At 45.2% G+C, this 22,371-nt stretch overlaps 2 protein-coding genes and 1 non-coding gene across 3 annotated transcripts; 2 read left to right on the top strand and 1 right to left on the bottom strand.

The window, feature by feature from the left end:
* Nucleotides 1–275: 275 nt before the first annotated feature.
* On the top strand, nucleotides 276–4,468 carry LOC125518824 (protein root UVB sensitive 6). The gene is made up of 13 exons (XM_048683694.2): nucleotides 276–734; nucleotides 1,447–1,545; nucleotides 1,626–1,739; nucleotides 1,823–1,894; nucleotides 1,984–2,094; nucleotides 2,191–2,310; nucleotides 2,447–2,548; nucleotides 2,640–2,712; nucleotides 3,072–3,152; nucleotides 3,231–3,295; nucleotides 3,405–3,506; nucleotides 3,609–3,803; nucleotides 3,938–4,468. The coding sequence occupies exons 1-13, from the start codon at nucleotides 357–359 to the stop codon at nucleotides 4,007–4,009; spliced, it is 1,584 nt and encodes a 527-aa protein (XP_048539651.2). The 5' UTR covers nucleotides 276–356; the 3' UTR covers nucleotides 4,010–4,468.
* Nucleotides 4,469–6,804: 2,336 nt separating this feature from the next.
* LOC125533434 (U6 spliceosomal RNA) lies at nucleotides 6,805–6,907 on the top strand. Its single transcript, XR_015614799.1, has one exon. It is a non-coding gene; the product is annotated as a U6 spliceosomal RNA (small nuclear RNA).
* A 756-nt stretch (nucleotides 6,908–7,663) lies between these two features.
* Nucleotides 7,664–15,012, bottom strand: LOC125518816 (PHD finger protein ALFIN-LIKE 5). Its single transcript, XM_048683687.2, has 5 exons — nucleotides 14,730–15,012; nucleotides 14,573–14,605; nucleotides 12,650–12,878; nucleotides 8,399–8,531; nucleotides 7,664–8,327 (listed from the first exon to the last, which is right to left on the bottom strand). The coding sequence occupies exons 1-5, from the start codon at nucleotides 14,842–14,844 to the stop codon at nucleotides 8,046–8,048; spliced, it is 792 nt and encodes a 263-aa protein (XP_048539644.1). The 5' UTR covers nucleotides 14,845–15,012; the 3' UTR covers nucleotides 7,664–8,045.
* Between the last annotated feature and the right edge of the window lie 7,359 nt (nucleotides 15,013–22,371).

The raw sequence follows: 22,371 nt of genomic DNA, 5'->3' as shown, positions 1-22,371 counted from the left end.
ATCCGGTCCCACAGTGCCGCCCATGACGGGGCATCACAGCGGTACGCGTAGCAGCCCGCGCAAGCTGGCACCAGCAGCCGACCACCCGTCCACGCGCCACCCGGCTTCCTCCTACCCCGATGACAGTGTGGGCGCAGGACACGCCCGGCCCCACGTCTCAGCGGCACGGCGGACCGCGCTGCGACGTAGCGTCCGCGGGCGTGCCGGGCTGCGGAGTCTCCCCAGTATTTCCCCCCGGCCTCGGGGGTATAAAGTGGTTCCTCTCTCTCCTCGGCGAGACTGCCTCGCTGTATCGCTCACCACTCGCAAACCCATCTAAATCTCACCCCCCAGCCACCCACCCCCGCACCACCGCGATGGCTCCGGCGATGGGGCTCAAGCGGCCGGCGGCGGCGGCGGCGACGGCCACGCAGACCATCACGCTGCCCCCGCAGGGGGTCGCCGTGAGGGACGCGGTGCGCGGCGCCCTCAGGGACGCCGAGCTGCCCCCGAGGGCGCCGGCGACGCCGGCGCCGGCCCCCGCGACGCCGGCGCCGGCCCCCGCGGCCGCCGTGGACGGGGTCCTGTGCTTCGAGGAGGTGGAAGGCAGGCGGTGGAGCTACGTCGTCGAGGGCGCCGCGTCCTCCGCCGGGAAGACGGGGAGGGTCAGCGCCAGGGCCAGGGGCGGCTCCGCTGCGCCGGTGGGGGCCACCTTCAGGGCCGTGCCGCTCCAGTCCCCGCTGCCGCCCGCCGAGGTAATTTCCACCACCGGCGCTATTTGATTGGCGATTGCTGTGCCCACGCGTGTGGCTGTCGCCGCATGCCTAGATCCTAATTTAGCGGGATTGCTGGATTTGGTGCGATGCGAGTTCTGTTTAGGATGTGTCAAGGCGTGATTGTTTTTTTTAGGGTAAGGCGTTGTTAATTGTACTTGTACGTGGGTTGTTGTGGGGATATTTTTCGATTTTGCGCGTGCGGATCCAGAATTGTAGGCTGTATGTGTTTGCTCGAGGAATAACGGAGTAGTAGTCTCTTCGTTGGTTGTTTTTTGTCTCTCGCTGGCTGCTGATTCAATTAGTTGAATTAGAAATGTTAGACTGGTTCACTACTTGTTCATTTGTGATTCGCCCTAATTGACCTGCAATTATAATTTTAAGTTTCATCATTTAGTGATCACTTCTATCTCCATTTGGTTAACTTGTGCTTTCATGGAAATGCTAGTGTTGTTGTTTTGTGTCACTGCACATTTGATTTGAGGTTATCTAGTCTAGGGCCTTTGCTCAGGAGCAAAGTTGCAATATACAGACAAAATGAGGAAACTAGAGTTGCTTCCTAGTTGGTGCGGAGACACCTTGAGATTTTTTAATTACTGTTGCTAGGCACATCATGGTTTTTTAAGGTCTTGTTCATTGATCATGGGGGCTTGATGAACTACAATGATGATGCTATGTAACTGTGCTATTGCAGGAAATTATGTCCTTCATAAGGTCATATGTTGTGCCTGAAGGTTTTCCAGACAGCGTGACTCCTTCATATGTTCCATACATGACATGGAGGGCACTGAAGGTATATTGATCAGATTTATGCTCAGTTCCATCATTTACTAGATTTGAATATCTTGTTTAATCCTGCTTTTGACTTTTCAGCATTTCTTTGGCGGCGCAATGAGTGTATTTACAACAAGAGCCTTGTTAAACTCCGTAGGAGTCTCACAAAGCAGGGCTACGTCTGGTGCTGTGGCTATTAACTGGATACTCAAGGTGAAGTGTTTCTTCCAATCATTGGTGTGGTCGTTATTTATTTGGTTATTGTCTAACAGTTATATTGCTTTCCGTTACTACAGGATGGTGCTGGGCGTGTCGGAAAAATGCTTTTTGCGCGTCAAGGGAAGAAATTCGATTATGACCTAAAGCAGGTGTAATATTTGAAACCAGTGGTTTGCAGCGCTCTTGAATTTATTTATTTCGGTTTCAGTAGACTCACTCAAATCAAAATCCACTACAGCTCCGCTTTTCTGGGGATCTCATGATGGAACTAGGAGCTGGGATAGAGTTAGCTACTGCTGCGTTCCCTCAACTTTTCCTACCGTTGGCTTGCATGGCAAACGTTGTCAAGGTTTGACCTCGTGCCTTACTGTGACATGTTATGGCATCAATACGACATATTATTTCATTACTTGCAAAAGGGCTTACAATTTTTTCCCCTATTCAGAATGTTGCTGCTGTTACATCGACCTCAACCCGCACACCGATTTACAAGGCATATGCAAAAGGAGAAAATATTGGAGATGTTACTGCTAAAGGAGAAAGTGTTGGGAACATCGCTGATCTGGTAACCATTTATATTTTACATTTAGTGCTCCTGTTTTTTATTGTGGGCTTCTGCATTATTATGAATATTACTGATCTAATATGTAAATGTGCATATATTACCTATCTAACATTTATTTATTACCTCTTTTATGAAGTTGGGCACTGGTATGAGCATTCTAATGTCCAAGAGGAATCCATCATTGGTGGCTTCATTTGCAGTCTTGTCTTGTGGATATCTGCTTAGTTCATATCAGGAGGTTTGCTTCTGATTTTTGTTTGCTGCTATTATAATCAATTATCTATGATAAACTAATCCCCTAACCAGACAAATATTATTTATATTACCAGGTGAGATCTGTTGTGCTGAACACGCTAAATACGGCAAGATTCACTGTGGCAGTGGATTCCTTCATAAAGACTGGTACGTGAGCATTGTTTGTTAGAAACCTTTCCTCCTGGTCAGATCTTCTCATGGTTTGTCGAAGAAAGGACATATGGCAGTTTCCCTCAAATATAGTGCACGCATCACGTAAAATCATTGTTTCGTAATAGCATGTTTGGGTTATTAGGTATCAGCATGTTTTGGATACAGTGTATACATTTGAGAAATGCCAAATATATTTGAAGACATTTCATTAATACACAAACTGCTTGAGTTCTACCGGGTAGAAACTTTAATGTAAAACTTCTTGAATAATATAGTATGAAGTTAGTTTTAAGATCCATGTATGTTAGGGAGTATCCAGTCTTATATTTGTGTCTCTGATTTTCTCGATGCAGGGCATGTTCCTTCATTGAAGGAAGGGAACTTAGAGGAGACAATATTTAATCCGCCTTGGAGGCATCAACCTGTGGCCATAGGTTTGCAACTATGATCATATTTATTTGTTGATGAATTTTGACTGTAGAACCTTTTGATGACCAGTTTTAATTTCATAGGATCAAGATTTGGAGAGGCATTTCAGGAACCTGCTTCATTTGTTGCTACAAGGCCTTTGTTTGAGGTACTATCTTGTTCACTCCGTTGAGTCTTGTCCTCCATGGTATCACCGTCCCTTATTTTAGTCCTATCAAAGATTAGTATGGAAAGTTCTGATGTGCATATGATTACAGGATGAGAGGTACATTGTTACGTATAACCCTGCAAAGGACAAGGTTTATGCTTTGCTCAAGGACCAAGCAAAGCAAGATGACATTCTCAAAGCTGCCTTCCATGTAAGCGTTGATTGTTAATTACTTTCATAATATATTGCACTGGTTTGGGTTGGTTGCAACTATTTAGTATTTACCCTCCTTTGTCCGTGTTCTGTTTTACAGGCACATGTGTTGCTGCATTTTATTAATGCGTCACATGCTAATCTGAAAGCACGGAAGCGCATGAACTCTGATCAGGGGTCATACCACTATGTGAACCCAAACCCATTGAACATGGACTTTCTAGCACACATTGAAGAATCTTGCAAGATTGTTACATCGTCGTATGGAGTATTCAAGAGGAAAGCAAGAGAACAGGTGACTTAACTGCCTTGAATCATCAACATAATTCCTCTCACTCTGGTTATTCTACTAATGTGCAAATGGCCTGACCAAATCCACCACATTGCTGCACTGACATGCAAACTAACAACTCTCATTTCTTCTCACAGGGATGGATAATGTCTGACTCGCTACTGAACCCTGGCCGTGCCCGGCTGTGTGGAGTAGCACCAGTGATATAAGCATTATCATTTGTCCAACAGGATAAGATATTTCTTTCATACATTGGATCCGAGCCTATGTGAGCCAGCGCGTTATTAGCACAGACCAACTTCATTCAGTTCAAGTACTCGGCATGCACCAAACTCTGGTGAGACTAGTAGGGATAGTAGGCTGCAGCTTGGTACCATCTCAACTCTATAGAGCGGTTTGCTGGCTGGCTCATGGCGAAGGGTCCTGCAACTAACTGAAAAGAACTGACTAACAGGCTCTTGTATATGCGTCTGGTAATGTATAATGGAAACTGACATCCGACCTATTTGTAGCCGGTCTAGGTCTCTGTCGGCTGAGTTCTTGTATCGAGTCTGACTGCAACTTTTTTCCCCCGGTAACTTTGCGGTGCTGTGGTTTCTCTTTGTTTCCGTGACTCCGGTTGTTGTAAATGCCAGTTTCACCTAAAGAAGAGCTCTGTTTGATTTCAACATCTCTGTTGTGCTTGGATCTTGAGTCTTATATGCTGTTTAAGGGTGTGTGTTTTCATCGCTTGTGATTGGACCTCGAACAGCAGGTGTTTTCTGTTTCTATTAGAACAGAATCTAAAATTTGCTAACCTGGTCTGTAGAAATTATGTGTCCGAAAGACTAATTTTAAACCATTTTACGTGCGCACACTACTGACTGCACGCAGAACACAACAGAGCACACCCTCTAATCATGCACTAGAACTATCAAAGACCGAAAATACTCATCTTCTTCTTTATTCAATTGACAAGCACCTTCGGCCATATACACCTTGTTTTTGACAAATCATCTTCTTTATTCAATCACAATTGCATCATTTACAAGAAAAGGTATTATCTCATCCGGAGGCGAATCCATCTAGATACTAGGAGAGAACTTGGCCAATTCATGAATCAAACAAAACGTGATTGTCGGAGAAGCCTTCCTTCAGAGCATTAACAACTCATTATCGGAGACAACCTCAATTTTGCTACATCCCACTGTTTGTGCTAAGTTTAACCCAAATGTTACAGCATTTGCTTCAGCAGAAAATGAGTCATAGCAAAAGTTCAGTCTTTCATTTGCTGCAACTATGATTTTGCCATTATCATCTTGGAGAATTGTACCAAACGTACCATTCAGATTGTCATGACTAAACCCAACGTCTACATTAAGTTTCATGTATCCCGACCGGGGCTTAGACCAAGCCATCGCTCTCCTCTTAGCTTTGGGCTTACACGCGATGACAAAGTTCCCTGCTAGTCCCCATACTGCCATTTAAACTTGGCTGCAGTTTGTGTTTTCTCATCATGTGTTGGTTTCCTCCGTTCGAACCCAAATACCAGGCAATAGTATTTTTTAGGGGTAAACCAAGTTTTATTGATCAAAAACCACAGACAGTGGAATACATCTCGGATCGTGAGGTTGGCCTAGCCACACATCACACATGGCGCCCTTGACGTAGAGAATGCGAAAACTTGGCTAGACTATGAGCTTCTCCATTAGACTCTCGAGGTTTGAACGAAAAAACACAATTAAACATAGTAGCTCTCTGATGAATCTCACATATGATAGTACCATATTTCCCTTGATAGCCATTGTGGATGTCTCCGACGACTTGCTTGGAGTCTGAAGCCACCACAAAATTATGTAACAAAAGGTCTTCTGTCAACGACAGTGCTTCTCTGCACATGATTGCCTCAAGTGTTGCTGGATCGTGTATACCGTGGATAACCAGAGCTGAGCTCCCCAAAAAAATCCCTTGATCATCTCGACAGACCGCCATTGCAGTCCACCTCTGGATGGCATCGATACACCAGCATCCACATGAATTTTAGCAGAGCCCGCTGGTAGTGCTTTCTACCTTCGATCACCCCTCAGATTAGGCAGTAGTTGCTATCGTCTCCCTCAGATTAGGTAGCCCAAGTACATGGATGTCCGAGCCCCGAGCCCCAAAGACACAAAAGGCGCTCAAGCACTTTCAGCCATATGTACCTGGTATGAAAAAGTAACAGTTTGTTCAATTCACATCTAGATGTTTTCTAAGGATGTCACATCTAAGCTCTTACAAATAACGCAACAGCAAGAAAAAAAAAGCTGAGACAAAAAAAATAGACCACAAACATAGTGAACTGTCACGTTCAGATGTGTCCTAGACAGACCCAAAAAGTAACTTAGTAATCGCAAAAGAAGTCGTTTAGCGAGCCAACATGTGTAACTGTGAGCCCCAGGGTTTACACTAGGTGCTTCCCGTGATTTAACTTGTTGGGTCTACTGTCAGATGCAGTAGGCTCCTGCTTTTTCCACAGACGTGTTGGCCTGTTACTCACTTTCTCTTCAGAAAACACACGCCATGACGTGCACGTTTATAGTATTAAAATGCAAGGAGAATGTACAATGGCCGAATGGCGAGTAGAAACCGGAGAATGGACTATGAAGAGAGGATACAGCTGCCTCCTGTGTTGGTCGGTTGTTTTACACATCGAGAGAAACAACAAATGTGTTGGTCAAATATATAACTGGCGTTCTCCTTTTCTTTAAACAACAAGCAACAGAACTAGCTTTCTTCCACACGTTGAAAAAAAACCCCACCACATCGGGCGACTAGCAGTTCCGCACAAGCATGAAGGCCCATTACGGCCTTCCATTATTTTGGGCCAGACCAAGAGACCACGCCTACTCGAGGCCCACCGCACGTCCCGATGGCGCTCCCGGCTGGACAGACAACGCGGGGGGCAGAAGGCGCGTTCGTTTAGTCCCACATCGCCCAGCTGGGGAGAGAAACACCAGTTTATAAGCCGCGCGCTGCACACAAACTTGTCCCTTCGGGGACGTCCGATAAAATTGGAACGATACAGAGAAGATTAGCATGGCCCCTGCGCAAGGATGACACGCACAAATCGAGAAATGGTCCAAATTTGTTTGGGATTTCTCGCGCCGGTCCCTGCGCCCTTCTTTTGAGCCCCTCGTATGTGTTGCTCTTTTACAAACAGGTCCTCGGAGTTTTCGTCTCTGTTCGATGAGATCCTCAATGGTCCATCTCGAACTTGGGTGTCTTCTGTTCTTCGCTATTGCAGATAAGCCCTCGAAGAATTAACGTTTTGGACCTAGCGCTTTATTTGATTTTGGTTTATCCTGCCACCTGCCACTAGAAAGACATCACATGACGAACACGTCCAAGATCTGTGAGAGAAGCGTACTCGGAGCATCAAAGTTTATGAATGCCATCAGCCATCATCGCGTGATCGATCTAACCACCCGCAGCTGGACTAATCCAGGAGAGTCACTTCTCCAAACCTCTCCATCTTGTACACAGTAACTGATGGTCCACCAACTAAGCAGGGGCTGCAGGGCACACTGGTGGCAGCTCTCAAAACTGAAGTTAAAAATACCTCACTAAAATGAACACAAGGCAAAACAAATTTAGCCTGGATTATTCTCCTGAAACTATGATTTAAGGAGACTACAAAATTCGTACCGCAAGGATACTGAGAACATACAGTATAAAGTAACTAAGAAAATCAAGGCAACCTAATACCTTGTGGGAAACACATTAACTACTGAAAGAAGGCCTAAACATACACTTAGCCTACTATTACGTCAAAATGTACGCTTGGAGCTATGCACAGAAGCTCCTTAAGGGCCGGCATCAGTTATGCCAACAATAACCAAAGCAAGGGAAACAAGACCAGCAACATATATATATGCCCAGGAACGAGACGAGGCTAACAAGGCCAGAAACAATGGTGTCAGCTTTCGGGTCCTTTCAGTTGAAGAACGCCTTTGACATGTCCGCTGAAGAGATCGAAGCTGGTACAACACTACTACACCGACCAACCAACGGTTTAAAACACACACAAGTCAAGAGTCGGACCAACATGAACGAACTGCAGGGTCAAGGGTGAATCAACAGTGTTCGACTGAAACGAAAAGCGAGTCTATGATGAGCTAGAGAGCTAGGCCATATCTGCAGGCTGCAGCAGGCATCGACGATGGCGATTTGGTGCCGGCGCTGGTTCCATTCCGAGTCCTGCCGCCCTGCTGGTGCTGTTTGTCGCTGTTACGCCCTCGCCCTCTTGTTGCTGCAGTCTGGGCACTTGTAGTGCTTGATGTGCTCGGCTCGAGCAGGCGTGATCTTGACGCATTTCCCATGGTACCACCGCTCGCAGTTGTCGCAGCAGATCCAGAACTCGTCCTTGCCGTCGTTTGTTCCACAGGTACCACACAAGGTGTTGTCGCGCTCTTCCTCCTCTTCTTCTCCATAGTCCTCGCCGCTCTCGTCTTCATCCTTTGGGGGTGCCGCTATCTTTGGGGCCTTTGACTGGGACTCAGGCTTTGAATACTATAAAACGGAGGATAAGTTATTGGTGACATCTTATACTGCAAGGCGGCATAAATAGTATCTTCACTTACAGTTTTCATGCTTGGCTTATTATTGCTCTTGTGCGTACTGTTGGGGGCCTTCTCCTTGATCTGCTTCTTTGCAGCCCCGGTCACGACTTCAAATATTGTAGGCAGGTTATTTATCATGTTGAAGAGTCGCCTCCTGTGTGAGACACAAAACACAGCATAGGTTGTTAAACACACATGGCAGCAGAAAACTGGGTTTTACTCAACTGACCATATTTCAGTATGACCATGGAACATTATGCCAAAGGTAAGTTGCAGCAAAGCTTCATGTATCTCTGATTAAGAATTCAATTTAAACTCCATGAATTGCACAAAAATACCACGCACTAGCTCTTGTAACCTCCTAACATCCCCCCCCCCCCCCCCCCCCCCCCCAAAAAAATGATTGTTATCCATTGCAAAAACAGGCGAACAAGATATCGGGTGGAACAGCAGCTAAGCTTTGAGATGAGAGGCCAAATGAAAATTCAAACTATCGAAATGCTAAATCAAACTACCATTAAGTCATAGCGTCTGTAGTAAGAAAAACACCCACACACTAGCTCTTGTAACCTCCTAACATCCACCCATAAAAAATGATTGCTATCTCATGCAAAAACAGGTGAACAAGTTATCAGGTGGAACAGTGGCTGAGCTTTGAGATGAGAGGCCAAATGAAAATTCAAACTATCGAAATGCTAAATGAAACTGCATAGTTAAATAATGGGAAAATTTGCTCAATTGTCAATCGGTCCTATCGAAATGCTAAATGAAACTGCATAGTTAAATAATAGTAAGAAAAATAAACCCGGTCAAGTTTAGACTGTTGCACATTGGACAGGTGAACTGCATAGTTAAATAATGGGAAAATTTGCTCAATTGTCAATCGGTCCTATCGAAAGTAGGACGCACTATGGATTCAAGCTATTGCACACGGTTTTTTTGGCTTCTTTCGATGGGTAGGGAAGACATCAAATGGCAATTCATGGACATCAGAAAAAGCAGGGTAAGTAATTCTGTGACAAATTGGCCTACATATTAGCTGTTAACTAGTTGTTTCTTCTGGGTTGTGGGGCTAAGGCCTGTGCTGGCCTCACATAGCTTTGCCCATGAGGTGGAACACACCAAAATCAAACAGAAGCCACCCAAGAGTATTAGTTAGAAAATTTATACTACTGGCATCAAAATTTGCTCCTACTTCGGCTGCTGAAATGCAGTTCAATCAGCCTTGGATAGTTGGATTTGATTACCACCTTTGCCTTTTGACACAGAACTCTTGAACTTCAACAAATAATGAAGATACTCAAATTTGCACCCGGCTAATTTTATCATATGCTAAGCCATCGCAAACTACAAAGGAGAAGAACAATGAACACACTCATGAATGAGGGCTCTCGACTACTCTAGCAGTCCAAATTCACCACAGTACATTACGCCTTGAAGCCGGCTTGGGAACTTATCCAGGGCTCTAGGCCTTAGATGCATTCTTTCATACCATCTAAAATTTGCAGTTATGCTTGGCATACATCTGAAGCTTCCCCATAATATCTGCAGCCGCCCAGCCATTAAGTGCACGTATTATCCGTATTATGCAGTAATTTCTGGTGTTAATCTGATAACTTCCCTAGTATCTCGAAGCAAAATCAAGAGGCTTTTCTATAGATGTCGTGATGTTAAAGGTCCATTGCACTAAACACTCATCAGCTATGCAGGATAACCTGACGAAGGAGTCAACTTCATGATCTAAATTTTCTTGAGATATTTGAATTGATTGTAGCATTTGCTGCTTGCATCTCAAATCTTATTTGCTAACAACATGTGTTTGTTCTGAACCTTTGGTTCTATTTTTCGAACTCAAAACATTTTCCCAACTATAAATTTCCTAAGTTCCAAAATCATGTTGACAAATGTATTCAGCTACTATATCATCAAGTCATTCTGAGCATTTACAACTGATGCTACACATCCACGAAATAACTGTAGCACCTAGTCTTAACTACATGATTCAATTTGAAATTATATGATTATATCACTCATCTTGAATACTTAACTAGAAAATCCTAGCTCCAATATGAATACCGCAATACATAAGCTAAGTACCAGCTTGCATGGTGCTTTTCTAACTTCTATTAATGTTTAGATCCAACATAGTACTCCCTGTTAGAGCACTCATTTATCTACCAAGTTATTACCACTACAAATACGTAAGTCCACTAGGTTGTCCCTGAAACTTCGAAATTGTGATGATTTTCAGATAAATACTAAGTCATCCCTAAGTGTTATGTGCAGAAATTTCAATACCGTCGAGGCTTCTTCGCTCACTTATCAATTGCCATCTGAAGATAGGATCAAACAATCATAATTCTTCATGAAGATGGTGGGAAAAGTTCAAACTCTATCGAGTTGTTTTCACTATCAAACAAAAACCAGTCCAAGATCCATCAGGATGTTCAAGTTCAATAATTTTGAGATGGCTGTCAATTAGCATGTTAGTCTAATTATTACTTAATCTTGCACGACCTGGAACAAAGTTAACCCACCTAAAAATAATAAGTTATCGCACTAAAGAAGGTTTCGAGCAACTAGGATGAGTCAGAAGCCTCCAAGTTGTTTTAAAGCATCAAGCTACAGGCCCAGGAAAAGATGCTTCAGGGTGATAATATAGAGCACAATTTGTGCTACTGGATAAATACTTGCGCCGAGGACTAATTTCATTTGATCTAGTCTAAACAGGGTCAGTCTGCCCTCTGTATACAATTTGTGCTATAATTCAGTGACTTTAACTTAATTTTGTTTTGAACTTCACCAGCAGGTAGCAATTTGCATGCCAGTAGTTCTCAAGTCATTTAGGAAGTGTTACTAATTGCTAAGCCACGAATAGAAACCATACAGATGAAATAAACTTTTGCCAAACTTGTTTCCTCTAAATTTTAGTGGTGAATGTGATTTAGAATGTGCAATACAAAATCTCCTGGGACTGAATGTGAATGCAACTTCTAGTGTTTTGCTCATGCTGGCGCGTATATTAAGCAAGGGTTGGGACTCTTGGGAGGATACAATAACTGCCTTGCATGACTACTTAGGGCGTGTTCGGAAGCCCTCCCGCTTCTCAACTCCACGTGAGGAGTGCAGCCGAACGATCCAAATCCTGGTTATGAGCGAGAGAAGCTGGCGAAACTTGCAGTGCAATTTTCGCGGAGTCGCGGAGCTGGCAAACTCGAGCTCCTCCAAAACAGCGAAGCAGGAGTTGCCAAGAATTACATGTGAGTGCCACCGCCAAGTGAGTTACCGGTTCATTCGTTTGTAGCAAATATTACAAGTATGTGCCACCGCCAAGGCAGTTACCGGTTCGTTCGTTTGCCAGAGCAGGCTTCCCACGCCTAGATGGGCTGTCACACCTAGTTGGGCCCTCCCGAGCTGCTATTTCTCATAGCTAGGTGGCTGGCGGCCTGTTTCAACAACCAGAACGAGGAGCTACCCTACCGAACGATTTGTAACTCCGGGATTTTAACTGCGAAGCTGGCTGCTGGTTTTGGGCTATGTTGTTGAGGATTTTGAGGCTGTGGAGAGCTACCGAACACGCCCTTACTCCGTTTATAATGTAAAGGACAAAAGAAGATATAGTAAATTACTTTCTCCGTTTATAATGTATGATATTCTAGAAATGGCAGTCTCCAGGGTGCTTGTATGTTGACATTTTTAATACTTGTTCTTCAGGCTATTTCAAAACAGAACTACTGGTAATAACCTCAAAACGATGGGATAAAATTGTAGTCCTACACAAGAACTTAAGGATGACCATAAGTCAGACTACATGCTAACTTTAACTTGTAAATAGTTCCAGTGTTCCCCAATGTGGTGTAATGTTAATAATTCTGAAGGACACATTCTATTTGGGACCATTATGAGCATCTGGGCATGCAATCAATTCCTTTTTTCAGACTTGAAAAACGAGCACATGGAAGAAACGATTAAACCAAGATCTCAAATCAAAAAAAAAAAGTGTGGAGAGAGATATTCAAGAGAGGGCATCTAAACAAAGTAAGAAGAAAATTTAATAAAGAAGAATCACAATAGCTTAAGATGAAAAATCAAAAGCTAGCAATGAGGGATTTGTTTAGTGACTGTTGCGTACCCCTTGATCAGGGAGACGTTGAACTAACCAAACTGTAGATGAATCCGTTAAAAATATTTGGCAAATGGAAAATGGAGGACATGAGCTAAGGATGCATATATGCTTGTTTAAGGAAACAGAAAGTTTGATGGAATCATTACCTTGCCTCTTTGTCAAATCCAAACCGTGCCGCGAAGTAGAATGAAACAGCCAACAACCAGGAATCACTGTGAACAGCAACTAGTGCCAACCAATCCTTCTCGTTCATGCCATCCCTAGCAAAGTTGATTCCAAGTGCTGGTTCAGGAATCTCTGGGGGGACTTCCTCAGCTGGCAACGTCACTTCCCATGTTTCATTAGGGTACCCATAAAGGCACAAGTTCTCCTTTTCTGTACGGATAAACATAATTAGAAAATACACAAGAATTTTGTTATGCAAGCAAGAAAGGGAAGAACGAACTATTAGAGAACACAAATGAAGCAGCCTTGCACTTCTAACCCCACCCCCAAGGTGCAATGGCCCCTAAAAACTTCCAATTTCACCAAAACATATGAGCTAATGATAGCATACAGACTATGAACCCATGAACCTTTACTGTATTTATTTACGGAGGAAAAGCCGTGAAACAAGCAAACCGACGAAGAGACAGTACACCACAGACATCACTAATTCAGAAATTCCCAGCACTTTTCTATTCAAATTCCTCTGCCCTGCAATGATGGCTACTATCAAATTTCTTGAAGAGCTAACAACAGCCAAGCGAAAACAAAAAAGTACTATCACAAATTCGAAGATTCCAAGCAGCATAAGAACTTAATAAACCATATTTGATACAGCTATTAACCAATGAACCTGTCCTGCATTTATGGAGGAAACAAGCCACAAAACGAGCAAACCGACAACGAGGCAATACAGTACACAGGCATCACTAATTTCAGAAATCACAGCACTTCTTTATTCAAATTCCTCCGCCTGCAATGATGGCTACCATCAAATTTCTCAAAGAGCTAACAACAACCAAGCCAAAATAAAAAAGTATCACAAATTCAAAGATTCCAAGCAACATAAGAACTTAATAAACCATATTTGATACAGGCTATTAATCAATGAACCTGGACTGCATTTGTGGAGGAAACAAGCCACGAAACAAGCAAACCGACAACGAGGCAATACACCACACAGGCATCACTAATTTCAGAAATTCCCAGTACTTTTTTATTCAAATTCTTCCGCCCTGCAATGATGGCTACCATCAAATTTCTCAAAGAGCTAACAACAACCAAGCAAAAAAAAAAGTATCACAAATTCGAAGGTTCCAAGCAACATAAGAACTTAATAAACCATATTTATACAGGCTAATAACCAATGAACCTGGACTGCATTTATGGAGGAAACAAGCCACAAAACGCGCAAACCGACAACGAGGCAATACACCACAGAGGCATCACTAATTTCAGAAATTCCCAGCACCATTTTTTTTTTCAAATTCCTCCACCCTGCAATGATGGCTACCATCAAATTCTCAAAGAGCTATCAACCAAGCAAAAAGCACAAAGTATCACATTCCAAGCAACATAGGAAGTTAATAAACCATATTTGATACAGGCTATGAACCCATGAACCTAGACTGCATTTATGGAGGAAAAAGGCGCGAAACGAGCAATCTGACAAAGAGATAATACACCACATATACATCACTAATTCAGAACTTCGCGGCACCATTTTTCTTCTCTTTTCAAATTCCTCCGCCCTGCAACTCTGGCTACCGTCAAATTCTCGAGAGCTAACGACCAAGCAAAAAAAAACACGAAGTATCACAAATTCGAAGGTTCCAAGCACCATATAAGAAACCAATAAACCATATCACCCTCCGGTCTACACTTCCAATCCCACGCGACGCCCCAGTTCATCACCGCATTGACGAAAGCTGCGGAGCCACCACCGCCGCAGAGCTCCGTACGCGCATAATTCAACAAGGTTAGCTCCGGAATTCCCAGCGGGGCAACCAAGCGACCAATACCTAGCGGCGGCGGTAGCTTGGGCGCCGCCAAACCCTACACCGGGAGAGATCGAGCGGACTCACCGGGGTCGCAGAGCTGGTAGAACTTGTCCACTTCTGCAAAAAAGCCACCAACCAAGCAAACAAAAAAGGGCACGTCAGCGACACGGGAGCGGGCCGGCGGGCAAATCCGGCAGCGAGCAGGAGCGGATGGAGAGGGGCGAGGGAGGGGCGCGGATACCTTGGGTGAGGGCCTTGATCATGCCGGCGCGGCGGCCGCGGAAGTCGCGGAAGACCTCCTCCGCCGTGCGGGAGGCGTAGGGCGCGCCAGCGCCGGCGCCGGTGCCGGCGTCCATTTAGGGTTCCGGCGAGGGGGCGGCGGCGGCGGCGAGAAGGGTGTTGGAGGGAGGCGAGAGCACGAGGAGGTGGAGGACACAGAGAGAGAGACAGGGCCGCAGGCTCGCAGTCCGCAGGAGTGGTGAGGTTTTTATTTGGGAAGGAGAGAATTGCGTTCGTTTCCGGGAGGATTTGAGCCCCGGCGGTGCCTTTTGGGCTTGCACTTGCAGCAACAACAAAGTGGCTCTCTGGCCACTGGCCATCATATCTTTTGCCTTTATGGAATCTATCGTCACCATATCATATCTACTCGTGTTAATTTAGTTTTGTTTGTGATGTGTTTCCATAGTTTGACTCTTGAATTGGGTGAGGCCTGGGGCTGTTTGTTGGTGTTTACAGCTGGTTTTAATATATTTTTTGGGGTGATTTAAGGCCTGTTTTGCATTTGAGTTGCTTCCTTTTTTTGCACGGAGTTTGAGTTGCCTCCTATGTTTTGCAATGTTTTGGCGGAAAAGGTGTGGTGTGTTCTATTTTTCTATAAAAGCTTGTGCCATTTTTGGTATTTGTTTATCGTTTATCTGTTGTTTTGGTGTCTCGACTCATCATAAGTTGGCTCTTTGAAGCACCTGATTATTTCTATTTTTGGACGTGGTTGTTGGTTGAAATGTAGTATCCATTTGGCAAAACCCTAGGTCCGGTTCATCGAGCGATGATGACGGCGTGAAGCCATTTTCCTCTGAAGGCGATGCTTGGGTTCATGTGGTGACCTGCCAGAGTGGAAGTTGGAGTCGGTGCCATCGACAGGCCTCGGCAGCAAGGCGTAGGGCGGTGTATTTGCTATTGCTATGGTGTTGGTTGCTTCCATGGACATGGGCCTTTGAGGCGCTTGTATGCTCTCGCTGCCGCCTCTTGGACATCGTCTTCCTAGGGTCCACACCGAGTCATGTTACTCACTAGACGAATATTCTTAGGCATAAAGGGTGGAGAGTGCGTTAGCCTAGACTCACCTAAAGTCATGGTCGTGCTTCCGAAGTGTTTGGCATCGGTCATGACACAACTTTGGTACTCTGTGTCCCACCTCTTCGTCATTCATGGCTTGCAGTTGGATACAATTATGGTGGGTGTGATCGCTAACCCCCTGAATTAGGGTTGTATCAATCGTCTGGCTCTTCTTCTATGAAATCGATACGCCTCTTCGTGTTGTATTCTAAACAGGAAAAATAAGATTTTCTGACGTTTTCTTAATGGGAGACGACATTCACGTCGAATATGAGGCTTGTGCTGACTTCGTCAATCTCAAGGATTGACGACTCATACCCCCGGAGGTCTCATAGCGGTAGGGTATGTATGTGTATCTTCATAGAAGTGAGTGCACGTGCGTGCATGTAAACGTCCGCATTTAGAAAAAGATAAAAAATGATTCTCTGTCTAAAATTCATACACCATGTACAACTAAATAAAAGGTAAGGTTGGACAAAATTAGATTTTAACATGTGATTGGAATGGTGTGATGTATTCTGTTTTTTCTATAGAAACTTGCTTCATTCTTAATATATGTTTATCATTTTTGTTGTTGTTTTGACGCCTCGACCCACCCTGGGTTGGCTTTTCAAAGCACATGTTTATTTCTAATTTTGGACATAGTTGTTAGTTGAAATGTGTTCGTTTGGCGAAACCCTGGGTCTGGTTCACCGAGCGATGGTCGTTTCCTTCTAGGGGCTGCTTGTGTTCCCGTGGAGACCCACCAGAGTGGAAGTTGGAGTCGGTGCCATCGGCCGTTCTCAGCAACAAGGCTTAGGGCGGTGTATTGCTATTGCTATAGTGTTGGTTGCTGCCATGGGCATGAGCCTTTGAGGCGCTTATACGTGTTGCTGCCGCCTCTTCGACATCGTCTTCCTATGGTCCACACCGAGTCATGCTACCCACTAGACGATTCTTCGTAGGAGCAAAGGATGGATGGTGCATTAACCTAGACTCACCGAAAGTCATGGTTGTGCTTCCGAAGTGTTTGACATCAGACTTTGGTACTCCGTCTCCCACCTCTTTGTCATTCATGGCTTGTAGTTGAATACAATTGTGGTTGGTGCGATTGCTAACCTGCTGGATTAAGGTTGCATCAACCGTCTGGCTCTTCTTCTATGAAATCGATACACCTCTTCGTGATGTATTCTAGACAGGAAGAATAAGATTTTCTGATGTTTGCTTAGTGAGAGACGACATTCGCGTCGAATATGAGGCTTGTGTTGACTTTGTCAATCTCAAGGTTTGACGACTTAGATTCCCGAAGGTCTCATCGTGGTAAGGTATGTATGCGTATCTTCATAGGGGTGAGTGCACGTGTGTGCATGTAAACGTCTGCATTTAGAAAAAGATCGAAAAGGATTCTCTACCTAAATTTCATAACACTATGGGCCCATTCAGATCCTCTCTAGCTTCTCGAAATAGCCTGCTTCTCGCGGAGCCACCTGCAGCCAGCTTCTGATGGGAGCAGAGATTCGTTTGGCAGCATAGAGCAGCTCCAGACAATGTACAAACTCGAAATAGCCCAGGAACAGGAAGCCAGCGTGGGGAAGGGAGCTAGGAGAAGTGAGCTCTCTGGTGTGGATCCGACGGCAAGCTCGACAGAGCAGGTCGACTGGGTGCCGGCGACGAGCGATGGGATGGGAAGCCTGCGGGGACGAGGCGGAGCATCGGCGCCGCATCGAATGGGTGGCGGCGGGCCGGCGGCAGTGTGGGGGCGCCCTCCTAGGGTTACAGATGGGGTAGAAAGGGGACGAGGGGTGAAGAGAAGTTGGGCGACAGGAAAGCGCGTCGGGCAAATCGGTATGCAAGGATTGACTTGGCGGTGGCATTCTCATGTAAATTGCAGCAACTCCACCTTCCATTTTTTAGGAGCTATGCTTCGTCTGCTCCAGGAAATTACACTGCGAGGGGACAGGCTCCGCGAAGCAGGCTTCCAGATGCTGGCGCGCTCGAGCTGGCTTCACGCGGGAGACGGTGAAGCTCGCTCGTGGAGAGCCTTCGAACGGGCCCTATGTACAACTAAATAAAGGTTAGATTGGACAAAATTAGATTTTAACGTGTGATCGTAAATGGTGTAATGTGTTATGTTTTTCTATAAAAACTTGCATCATTCTTAGTACATGTTTATCATTTTTGATGTTGTTTTAATGCCTCGACCCACCCTGAGTTGGCTTTTGAAAGCACATGTTTATTTTAATTTTGGACATAGTTGTTATTTGAAATGCGTTCGTTTGGCGAAACCCTAGGTATGGTTCACCGAGTGATGGTCGTTTCCTTCTAGGGTCTGCTCGTGTTCCCGTGGAGACCCACCAGAGTGGAAGTTGGAGTCGGTGCCATTGGCCGGTCTCAGCAACAAGGCTTAGGGCGGTATATTGCTATTGATATGGTGTTGGTTTCTGCCATGGGGATGAGCCTTTGAGGTGCTTGTACGTGCTGCTACTGCCTCTTCGACATCGTCTACCTAGGGTCCACACCGAGTCATGTTACCCACTAGACGATTCTTCGTAGGCACAAAGGATGGAGGGTGCGTTAACCTAGACTCACCTAAAGTCATGGTCGTGCTTCCGAAGTGTTTGGTATTGGTCATGACATAACTTTGGTACTCTGTGTCCCACCTCTTCGTCATTCATGGCTTGTAGTTGGATACGATTGTGGTGGGTGCGATCACTAACCCTCTGGATTAGGGTTGTATCAACCATCTGGCTCTTCTTCTATGAAATTGATACACCTCTTCGTGATGTATTCTAGACATGAAGAATAAGATTTTTTGATGTTTACTTAGTGGGAGACGACGTTCGCGTTGAATATGAGCTTGTGTTGACTTTGTTAATCCCAAGGTTTGACGACTCAGACTCCCAAATGTCTCAGGCCCTTCCCAGTACTCCACGGTGGACAGGTGCTAAGCATGCCACATAAGCGAAAAAATAACATGGCACAACAATTAAGGAGGAGAGAGAGCACTTTGGTGACCCCAGGAAGAACCAATGCCAAGCGCGTGAACCTAGGCAAACCACTTAAATGAAACAACTTGACCAATGGATGAAAGACTTTAGGTGCTAACTCATTAAATAAATTGTGCTTAGCAACAACAAGTTAAGCACCTATGCTTTGGGGAGTTGAGTTGCTAAGGTATTTAATGCATTTAGCACCTCATCTAAGCACCTTTGCATTGGAGGAGGTCTCATAGTGGTAAGGTATGTATGAGTATCTTCATAGGAGTGAGTGCATGTGTGTGCATTCAGAAAAATATCGGAAATGATTCTCTATATAAATTTCATAACACTATGTACAACTAACTAAAGGTTAGATTGGACAAAATTAGATTTTAACATGTGATTGGAGATGGTGTGATGTGTTATGTATTTCTATAAAAACTTGCTTTATTCTTAGTATATGTTTATCATTTTTATTGTTGTTTTGACGCCTCAACCCACCCTGAGTTGGCTTTTGAAAGCACATGTTTATTTCTATTTTTGGACATAGTTGTTAGTTAAAATGTGTTCGTTTGGCGAAACCCTAGGTCTGGTTCACCGAGCGATGGCCGTTTCCTTCTAGGGGCTGCTCGTGTTCCCCTGGAGACCCACCAGAGTGGAAGTTGGAGTCGGTGCCATCGATGTTCTCAGCAGCAAGGCTTAGGGCGGTGTATTGCTATTGCTATAGTGTTGGTTGCTGCCATGGGCATGAGCCTTAATGGAGCTTGTACGCTGTCGCCTCTTCGACATTGTCTTCCTAGGGTCCACATTGAGTCATGTTACCCACTAGACAGTTCTTCGTAGGCGCAAAGGTGGAGGGTGCGTTAAGCTAGACTCATCTAAAGTCATGGTCGTGCTTCCGAAGTGTTTGGCATCGGTCATGACATAACTTTGATACTTTGTGTCCCACCTCTTCGTCATTCATGGCTTGTAGTTGGATACAGTTGTGGTGGGTGCGATTGCCAACCCTCTGGATTAGGGTTGTATCAACCATGTGGCTCTTCTTCTATGAAATCAATACACCTCTTTGTGATGTATTCTACACATGAAGAATAAGATTTTATGACGTTGGCTTAGTGAGAGACGATGTTTGTGTCAAATATGAGGCTTGTGTTGACTTGGTCAATCTCAAGGTTTGACGACTTAGACTCCCGAAGGTCTCATAGTGGTAAGGTATGTATGCGTATCTTATAGGAGTGAGTGCATGTGTGTGCATGTGAACATCTGCATTTAGAAAAAGATCAAAAAGGATTCCCTGTCTAAATTTCGTAACACTATGTACAACTAAATAAATGTTAGATTGGACATAATTAGATTTTTAACGTGTGATTGGAAATTGTGTGACGTGTTCTGTTTTTCTATAAAAACTTGCTTCATTTTTAGTATATGTTCATCATTTTTGTTGTTGTTTTGATGCCTCGACCCACCCTGAGTTGGCTTTTCAAAGCACATTTTATTTCTAATTTTGGACATAGTTATTAGTTGAAATGTGTCCGTTTGGCGAAACCCTAGGTCTGGTTTATTAAGCGATGCCCGTTTCCTCCTAGGGGTTGCTCGTGTTCCCGAGAAGACCCACCTATCGGTGTCAAAACCGGAGGATCTCAGGTAGGGGGTCCCGAGCTGTGGATCTACGATCAATGTGGAACAAGGGACGAAGAACACGGTGTTTCCCAGGTTCGGCACTCTCTAAGAGGTAAAACCCTGCGTCCCGCTTGATTGTATTTGATGTGTATGGTATGATTACACAGTCGATCTTCCTCGAGATTAGGCGAGATAAACTCTAGGTTGATGGGGTGTTGATGTTGCTCTGGCCCTAAAGACTAAAACCCTTCGGTTTATATAGACACCAGTAGGGTTAGGGTTACATACGATCGGTTACAATAAAGGAAAGATCATGCCTAATCTTGACTTGGAGGACACACCACGGTTCCGAGGATCTTCTATCCGGCCACGGATCCGCGCTCTAGCTTGGCTCCACAGTAGCCCATTAGTCGGGCCCATAAGCAATGGGCCGGCGGCCCGGGGACCCCTTAATCTGTTGGGGAACATGGTAATTTCAAAAAAATTCCTACGCACACGCAAGATCCATCTAGGTGATGCATAGCAACGAGAGGGGAAGAGTGTTGTATACGTACCCTCGTAGACCGTAAGCGGAAGCATTATGATAACATGGTTGATGTAGCCGTACGTCTTCACAATCCGACCGATCCTAGCACCGAAGATACGGCACCTCCGCGATCTGCACACGTTCGGCTCGGTGACGTCCCGCAAACTCTAGATCCAGCTGAGTGTCGAGAGAGAGTTTCGTCAGCACGACGGTGTGATGACAGTGATGATGAAGCTACCGACGCAGGGCTTCGCCTAAGCACTGCAACGATATGACCGAGGTGGAAAACTGTGGAGGGGGGCACCGCACATGGCTAAACAATCAACTTGTGTGTCTATGGGGTGCCCTCCTCCCCCGTATATAAAGGAGTGGAGGAGGGGGAGGGCCGACCCCTCTATGGCGCGCCCAAGGGGAGTCCTACTCCTATCGGGAGTAGGATTCCCCCCTTCCCTAGTTGGATTAGGAGAGGAATGAAGGGGGAGAGAGGTGGAAGGAAAGGGGGGGACCTCCTAGGCTCCCTTCTCCCCTCTCCCACTATGGCCCAATAAGGCCCATATACTTCCCGGGGGGTGCTACCTCTTGAGCATTGCGTTGGTTTTCCCTTGAAGAGGAAAGGGTGATGCAGCAAAGTAGCGTAAGTATTTCCCTCATTTTTTGAGAACCAAGGTATCAATCCAGTAGGAGGCCACACACGAGTCCCTCGCACCTACACAAACAAATAAAATCCTCGCAACCAATGCAATAAAGGGGTTGTCAATCCCTTGATACGTCTCCAACGTATCTATATTTTTTGATTGCTCCATGCTATATTATCTACTGTTTTGGATGTTTATGGGCTTTGTTATACACTTTTATATCATTTTTGGGATTAACCTATTAACCTAGAGCCCAGTGCCAGTTTCTGTTTTTACCTTGTTTTAGGGTTTTGAAGAAAAGGAAAATCAAACGGAGTCCAATTGACCTGAAACTTCACGGAACTCATTTTTGGAAGGAAAGAAGCCCAGAAGACTTGAAGTGCACGTAAGGGAAGCTTCGAGGAGGCCACGAGGTAGGGGGGCGCGCCCACCCCCCTAGGGCGCGCCCTCCACCCTCGTGGGCCCCTCGTGCCCCCCCTGACGAACTTCTTCCGCCTATATATCTTCATATACCCTAAAACTTCCAGAGAGCACAATAGATCGGGAGTTCCGCCGCCAGAAGCCTCCGTAGCCACCGAAAGCCAATCTAGACCCGTTCCGGCACCCTGCCGGAGGGGGAATCCCTCTCCGGTGGCCATCTTCATCATCCCGGTGCTCTCCATGACGAGGAGGGAGTAGTTCTCCCTCGGGGCTGAGGGTATGTACCAGTAGCTATGTGTTTGATCTCTCTCTCTCTCTCTCTCTCTCTCTCTCTCTCTTTCGTGTTCTTGATTTGGCACGATCTTGATGTATCGCGAGCTTTGCTATTAT

Source organism: Triticum urartu, chromosome 1A (genome assembly GCF_056163025.1).
Source record: "Triticum urartu cultivar PI428250 chromosome 1A, HENAU_Tu73, whole genome shotgun sequence".
Taxonomy (NCBI): domain Eukaryota; kingdom Viridiplantae; phylum Streptophyta; class Magnoliopsida; order Poales; family Poaceae; genus Triticum; species Triticum urartu.
The sequence above is the reverse complement of the archived record's forward strand: the minus strand, read 5'-3'. Positions and strand labels throughout refer to the sequence as shown.